The sequence below is a fragment of the Nicotiana sylvestris genome, chromosome 7 (genome assembly GCF_000393655.2).
Source record: "Nicotiana sylvestris chromosome 7, ASM39365v2, whole genome shotgun sequence".
In the NCBI taxonomy this organism is placed as follows: Eukaryota; Viridiplantae; Streptophyta; class Magnoliopsida; order Solanales; family Solanaceae; genus Nicotiana; species Nicotiana sylvestris.
Window position 1 is genome coordinate 117199065 of NC_091063.1, and position 8533 is coordinate 117207597.

Genomic DNA, 8533 nt, shown 5'->3' on the forward strand with positions numbered 1-8533 from the left:
TATCTACACATTTGCCTTCTATGTCTGTTAAATACAAAGCACCATTGGGCAACACTCTTGTCACTATGAACGGCCCCTGCCAGTTTGGAGCGAACTTGCCTTTAGCTTCAGCCTGATGAGGAATGATGCGTTTCAATACCATCTGGCCCACTTCAAATTTCCGAGGACGCACTTTTTTATTGTATGCTTTTGCCATTCTCTTCTGATACAATTGACCATGACATATTGCAGCCAATCTTTTCTCATCAATCAAAATCAACTGCTCTAGCTGGGTTTTGACCCACTCATCATCATCAATTTCAGCTTCTACAACGATCCAAAGGGATGGAATCTTAACTTCCGTAGGTATAACTGCCTCAGTTCCATATACCAGCAAATAAGGAGTTTTACCTACTGAGTGCGAACAGTAGTGAGATAACCTAGTAAGGCAAAAGGCAACTGTTCATGCCATTGCCTAGAACCTTTCACCATCTTACGAAGTATCTTTTTTATGTTCTTGTTAGCAGCCTCAACAGCTCCATTCGCCTTGGGACGATACGGAGTGGAGTTTCGATGCATAATCTTGAACTGTTGGCATAACTCTTTCATCAAATGACTGTTGAGGTTGGCAGCATTGTCTGTGATGATCACCTTAGGAATTCAGAACCGACAAATGATGTTTGAATGAACAAAATCCACCACTGCCTTCTTGGTCACGGACTTGAAAGTTACAGCTTCGACCTACTTGGTAAAGTAATCAATGGCCACCAGAATAAACCTATGCCGGTTCGATATTGCTGGCTCAATTGGTCCAATGGCATCCATGCCCCAAGCAACAAATGGCCAAGGTGCATACATTGTATGCAACTCAGATGGCGGGGAATGAATCAAATCACCGTGCACCTGGCATTGATGACATTTGCGAACAAAGCTGATGCAATCTCGTTCCATGGTGAACCAATAATAACCTGCTCGAAGTGTCTTCTTTGCCAACACATACCCATTCATATGTGGCCCACAAACTCCAGAATGCACTTCGGCCATGATAGTTGAAGCTTATTTAACATCTATGCACCTCAACTGTCCCAAATCTGGAGTCCTCTTCTACAAGATTCCCCTACTCAAGAAAAATTCACTAGCCAGACGCTGGATGGTTCTCTTTTGATCACCTGTGGCATGTACTAGATATACCCCTGACTTTATGTATTCCTTGATATCATAGAGTCAAGGTTCACCATCAGTTTCCTCTTCAAACACATTATAATAAGAATGGTGATCACGAACTTGGATATGCACGGGGTCGACATAAGCCTTGTCCGGATGGTGTAACATTGACGCCAAAGTAGCCAAGGCATCGACAATCTCATTATGAACTCTGGGAATATGTCTGAATTCTACTGACCTGAATCATTGACAAAGATCATGCAGACACTATCGGTATGGTATGAGCTTCAAGTCCCGAGTCTCCCATTCTCCTTGAATCTGGTGAACCAACAAATCTGAATCTCCCAGAACCAGTATTTCCTGGACTCCCATGTCTATAGCTAACCTCAAACCCAGAATGCATGCTTCGTACTCAGCCATGTTGTTAGTGCAATAAAATCGAAGCTGGGCTGTTACAGGGTAGTGTTGCCCTGTTTTAGAGATGAGTACAGCCCCTATTCCGGCACCTTTCATGTTAGCAGCTCTATCAAAGAAGAGTTTCCAACCTGGCTTTTCATCACGGTCAAGCTCGTCAACATACATGACTTCTTCATCAGGAAAATAAGTCTTTAGTGACTCATATTCTTCATCTACCGGATTCTCGGCCAAGTGGTCGGCCAAGGCTTGGGCTTTCATCGCGGTCCGAGTCATATAGATGATGTCAAACTCTGTGAGTAAAATTTGCCACTTTTGCCAGTGTTCCTATGGGCATAGGCTTCTGAAAGATATACTTTAGAGGATCCATGCGAGAAATGAGGTAAGTAGTGTAGGACGAAAGATAATGCTTCAACTTTTGTGCCACCCAAGTCAGGACGCAACATGTCCTCTCAAGCAGAGTGTACTTAACCTCATAAGGAGTGAACTTCTTACTAAGATAATAGATTGCTTGCTCCTTCTTTCCCGTGATGTCATGTTGACCCAATACACAGCCAAAAGAATTATCCAGGATGATCAAATAGAGAATTAAAGGTCTCCCAGGCTCTGGTGGGACCAACACAGGTGGGTTTGACAAGTACCTCTTAATCTTATCAAATGCTTCTCGACACTCGTCAGTACACTTGACTGCAACATTCTTCTTCAACAACTTAAAGATGGGTTCACAAGTTGTCATGAGCTGAGCAATGAACCTGCTGATGTAATTTAACCTTCAAAGCAAACTCATCACCTCAGTTTTGTTCTTTGGGGGCAGTAACTCTTGGATGGCTTTGATCTTCGATAGATCCAACTCAATACCGCGTTGACTGACCATGAATCCCAGCAGTTTCCCAGACGGGACACCAAATGCACATTTTGCTAGATTGAGTTTGAGGTTATACCTGCGGAGCCTTTAGAAAAACTTCCTTAAATCCTTGACATGGTTAGACTGCTTCTTTGACTTTATGATTACATCATCTACATAAACCTCAATCTCCTTGTGTACCATGTCATGAAATATGGTAGTCATCGCCCTCATGTAAGTTGCCCCAATATTCTTTAGACCAAATGGCATTACCCGGTAGCAATATGTTCCCCATGGCATGATGAATACTGTCTTTTCTACATCTTCCTCATCCATCAAGATCTGGTGATATCCCGCGTAAGAATCCACAAAAGACCCAATCTCATGCTTGGCACAATTATCGATCAGAATGTGAATGTTAGGCAATGGAAAATCATCCTTTGGGCTTGCTTTATTAAGATCACGATAATCTATACATAAAATGGTCTTACCATCCTTCTTTAGTACTGGCACAACATTAGCTAACCAAGTGGAATATCGAGTGACCCGAATGACCTTTGCACCAAGCTGCTTTGTGATTTCTTCTTTAATCTTTACACTCATATCAGTCTTGAACTTTCTTAGCTTTTGCTTGACAGGAGGGAATGCTGGGTCAGTTGGCAATTTGTGAACTACCAAATCAGTGCTCAAGCCCGGCATATCATCATACGACCATGCAAAGACATCTTTATACTCAAACAATGTTTTGATTATTTCTTCCTTAACTTGTGGTTACAGATGCACACTTATCTTGGTTTCCCTAAAATTATCCTGGTCCCCTAAATTGATTGCTTCAGTTTCATTCAAATTAGGCTTTGGTTATTCTTCAAAGTGTTTTAGCTCTTTACTGATTTCCTCAAATGCTGCTTCTTTATTATATTCTGTTTCATCATACTCTACTTCTTGGATTATTGTTTCAGAATTGGATTGGCTTTTAGGACTTGGCTGAAAATTCCTCATGCATGTCATGTCATTGCAACTAGCTTAAAAAGAACTGTACAAAAGAAAAAAAACAAAATAAAACACTATTAGGAATAACGGAAAAACGAGAAATTGCATTTCATTGAAAATGAAAGGATAGAAGGGTTTAAACATCAAAACAAGCAAAAACTAAAAATCTGGATTACAACCCTGGAATAATCCAGATAACAGAAAGGAAAACAAAGCAAACTACCAAAACTCCTTCCTGGTGGGGAGAGGAGTAGCTTACCAATTGCTAAGCTTCACATTTGGCCCAACGAGCTGCACATTTGCTTTACTAGAACCTTCAACTTATACCACATTGATCTCATCGAACAGACTCTGGAACCTCTTGATCAACTCTTCATCAACATCGACCACAGGTTTTGGCACTGATAAGGTTGGAGGTTTTTCGGCCCCTGGCTTGACAAAAGACTTAGAGATGTGCGGGATAGGCTTGGGGAGTGACCATACCTTCTATTTTGGATTTTTAACTCTTTTCACGTCCTTATCTGTAGGCCTGAATCCCAAACCAAATGTACTCGGATTCCCACTGGGGCGCACTAGATGCACAATACCCTGCAGAGATGAGCCCAGACCCTTGCTCGACACAAAACCATTCTTTAATATTTCATTCGCTACCATGACAGACACGGAGGATAGCTTAGGACCCGGAATGCATTTTCCTTCAAGAACCTTCTCAATAGACACTGTTTTGAAAGTTTGATAGGCCCAAGGTCCCTTATCATCTTCAGCTTCGATAAACGGAACAATTGTGTCATTACAAGCTGATAAGTTCTCATCACCGTGCACAACTATTTCCTGCCTGTCCCATACAAACTTCACCATTTGGTGCAGAGAAGACGAGACTGCTTTAGCAGCATGTATCCAAGGCCTGCCCAACAACAGATTATAGGAGACATCCACATCTAACACTTGGAATTAGGGGTGGGCATAATACCGACCGAACCAAAAAAACCGGCCGAATCGAAAATTTCGATTTATTCGGTTTCGGTTTTTTGGTTTATTCGGTCGGTTTGCGGTTTATAGTTTTAAAAAGTTTGGTGTTCGATTTTAATGGTTCAATTTTCGGTTAAACCGAAAAACCGAATTTCAAAAATGTCTTATCCCCCCTTTTCAATCTTGGCGACACTTTTTGTTTCTTCTGTTCTTCTTTCCTCATTATGACACCCATCTATCTATTTTCCTTATTTTCTTATCAAAAGTTTCTTGATGGACAAGAAAATTTTCTAGGGCCTACTACACAATAAAACTACCCTTTCATTGAACTATTTAAACTAAAGAAAACGATCTCATATATACTGTATTAGGAAAGGCAGTAATATACCCACTACAAAGTTACAAAGAAGAGAAGTCTAAGCAAATTAAGTGCTTTAAAATACTAATAATGGATAAAAGCGAATAAACATATCAACATCGCCTCAGTCCAAGCAAAAGCAGAAAGATGTATCCACATTAAAAATGTCAAGTTTTAGCGAATCCAATCATATGGTCGTTCTCCATCAATTAGAAGGATATACTAGTTCCGTACATTACCTTAGTACATTTTTTTTGATAAGGTAAATTTTATTCATCAGGTACCAAGGTGGTACAAAAAAGTACAAACAGTATCCCAGAAACAGTAATCATCCCCTAACTTCTTTATTTTGGAGCGTGAATGCCGCATATTGTTTTGATGTAGTGCAGGATGGACCTTACATCTTAATTATAGTGTGGTTGGTAATAAATAAAATAAATAAATAAAGAGAGAGATATTTTTAGCTAGGAAAATGGAATTTGAAACCGAAAACCGAACCAATTAAACCGAACCGAACTTGAATAAACCAAACCGAACCGAAGTTACTATGGTTCGATTTTGGTTATTAAAATCACAAATTGAAAACCTAATTAACCGAACCAAAATTCTACAAAACCGAACCGAACCGACCGATGCCCACCCCTACTTAGAATTCCATGGTGAACTCAACCGGCCCTATCGACAATTTGAGCATTATATCTCCAATAGAGTCTTTACCTCCCCCATCAACGACTCGAACACACACACTATTCATGTGGATTCTTTCGGTGCCAATCTTCAGTTTTTGCAGAGTAAACAGAGGACAAATATTCGCACTGTAGCCATTGTCAAGCAAAACCCTTGAGACAATAAAATCTTCACACTTCACCGTGAGATAAAGAGCTCGATTGTGTTCTGTACCCTCCATAGGAAGTTCATCATCTGAGAAAGTGATCCTGTTTACTTTAAAGATCTGGCTAGCTATATTTTCCAAGTGATTCACTGTGATCTTATCAGGAACATGTGCTTCATTCAAAATCTTCATCAGGACCCTGCGATGTTCATCTAAATGTATCAGCAAAGACAAAAGTGAAATCTGAGCTGGTGTTTTCCTTAACTGCTCCACAATGGAATAATCCTGCACTTCCATCTTTTTCAGGAACTCCTGAGCCTCTTCTTCGATGACCAATTTCTTTATTGGCATTTGGCCATCCTTGAATGGCTTGGCTTTCCTTAATTCTTCTGGGGTGAAACAACTCCTAGAACGAGTCAATCCTCCAGTTTCATTAACTTTTTCCTCTATTTCTTTTCCTTTGTATGTCACTATTACTTGTTTGTAATTCCACGAAACAGCCTTGGCATCAATAACTGGCAGCTGGGTCACTGGTTTAATAATGATAGGGGTGATAGGAGCCCCCTTCACAACTATGACAGGCTTACTTGAAATCCCTGGCACTACCACTTTTGAACTTTCCGGACTTGCCCCAATATCTTTCGAAGGCCCTTTCACGACCAACCTCGGTGGCTTCAAATTGAGCGAGCTCAGCTTTTCTGTCTCCCCTTCAACTGTCAAGGGCTTTGCTTTGGTAGAGTCTGGAGCTTTAACCAAATTACTTTCACTGGCCCGAATCATTATGACAGACTTAGAAGACTTCTTGGGCTCCCCATCCTTGTGAACTATTTCAATCATATGCGTCTCTGCATGGGCTGGCAAAGGGTTTTGGTTGATGTTCAGCGTGTCTAGGCTTTGGACTACAATTTGTTTTGTATCAATGAGCTCCTGGATTGCCCTTTTCAAATGCCAGCACTTCTCTATGTCATGCCCTGGAGCATCAGAACAATAGGCACATCTTAGGGAATAGTCGAGGTTCTTTGGAGGGGGATTTGGTATCTTTGACTCAATCGGCCTCAAGACGTCCAACTGTCTTAACCTTTGAAACAGACTAGCATAAGACTCTCCAAGCGGGGTAAAAGTTTGTTTTCACTACTGCCTCTCTCTTCTATACTCCGGCCTTGGTCGAAAATTTGAACCATTGGGGTTTGTTAGGGTTGTGGAGGTGGATAGGTATTTTATGGAGCTGGAGCATGCCATTGCGGGTAAAGAGGGGGTTGAGCATATGACTGTGCATGGTGAACATGGTATTGGGGTGCCTTGGCTGAGTATTGGGGATTTTGCGGGGGAAAGTAGTGTTGGGGTGGATTATATGGAGCTTGGACGTAGGTTTGAGGTCGGGGTCGAGGATGGGTGTACTGATGAGGTGAACCCTTTTGGCCATGCCATGGTCCAGAGACAACCATGGCGACATCGTCCTTCTTCTTCTTGCCTAGCAAACTTCCGGTACCACCCTAGATTGCCTGGGTGGTTGCTTTTATGGTGGAGTAGCTCATGATCTTGCTCGACTTGAGCCCCCCTTCCACCATTTCTCCCATCTTTACCACATCATTGAAAGACTTACCAATGGCTGAAATCAAATGGCCATAGTAAGTAGGCTCCAGGGCTTGAAGAAATTATTCAACCATCTCGTCTTCTTCTATCGGAGGATTGACTCGTGCATCTTGCTCCCTCCATCAGAACCAATTCTCTAAAGTTTTCACTGGGCCTCTTTTCCACCTTGGTCAAAGATAGGCGGTCTAGGACAATGTCTATATTGTACTGAAAGTGTCGGGCGAAGGCCTGAGCCATATCGTCTCATGTGTACCACCTACTGGCGTCCTGGCGGGTGTACCATTCTAAAGCTGCCCCACTCAGACTCTGGCTGAAGTATGCCATCAGTAATTCATCTTTTCCCCTTGCGCATCTCATTTTACTACAATAACCCCTCAGATGATCTACAAGATCCCCATATCCGTCATACAAGTCAAACTTGGGCATCTTGAACCCAGCAAGCAGTTGGACATCGGGGAACAAACACAAGTCCTTATAGGCTCCCAACCCTTGCATATTTCTCAACGATTGCTCTAGACTCTTTATCTTCCTGAACATCTCTTCTTGCTCTACGTTCTTACGTGTTTGTCAATTTCAACATGAGGCTCAAAGTGGGGAGTATAGGAGTGAGGATATGGAACTTTGAATGTGGATTCTGGGGCATAATATTGGGTATCTGGAGCTGGGAATGCGGGCTCACTAGAGGATCGGTGGAAGGTAGCTTATGGAGGGGGTACAAAAATAGGAGCATATGTCAGAGTAGGGTACGAGGTTATTTTGGCTGGTGGAGCATGAAAAGTTTGGGCCGAAGTGCCGGGGTAGTTGTGGTAAGGGGTAAAGCCCGATGCGTGTTGTGGGGAAAGGTCAACAGTGTTGGGCATCTGGGATTGGGAAAGTGGTGGAATGGAAGCATGGTTTTCTGTGTAGTTGGCAGGGAATGAGGGTGGAGGGTGTCCCTTAATCCAGGCTTGATACATTTCCGCCATCTGATGCTTCAACCTCCGGACCTCCTCTTGCAGTTCCGATTCCGACTCAACAATCTTCCTTGGTGGGTCTACAACTCCTGTGTCTGTTTCTTTGCTAGCCATGACTGTTTGGCGCTTTGACCTGGTATTGTATGGATGACTTGCCAGGATGCCAACAAACTAACAACCTTCCTGAAGTTAAATAAAGATAACAGAGGACAACAATACAAAACCACCATGTTAGCATTAGGGCATTTATCAAATAATAATATCACATTACGTGCATTGTACCTAACAACAATTAGCAGTTCTAAACTGGCTTTGAGGGTCGCAGGGTCATATGATATCATCCCAATTTGCTCATTTCAATCCTTCCTTCTCTTTCTTTTTGTGAGCACGTGATTTTTTCCCTATATGTATTACTCCAATAAATTCAAAACAAAATA

The 8533-nt window shown here is 42.0% G+C and overlaps 1 protein-coding gene across 1 annotated transcript; it reads right to left on the minus strand.

Moving 5' to 3' along the window:
- Window positions 1-3259: 3259 nt before the first annotated feature.
- Window positions 3260-7680, minus strand: LOC138873670 (uncharacterized). The gene is made up of 4 exons (XM_070152147.1): window positions 7449-7680; window positions 5402-6521; window positions 3979-4295; window positions 3260-3423 (listed from the first exon to the last, which is right to left on the minus strand). Exons 1-4 carry the CDS (start codon window positions 7678-7680, stop codon window positions 3260-3262), a joined length of 1833 nt encoding a protein of 610 aa, XP_070008248.1.
- Between the last annotated feature and the right edge of the window lie 853 nt (window positions 7681-8533).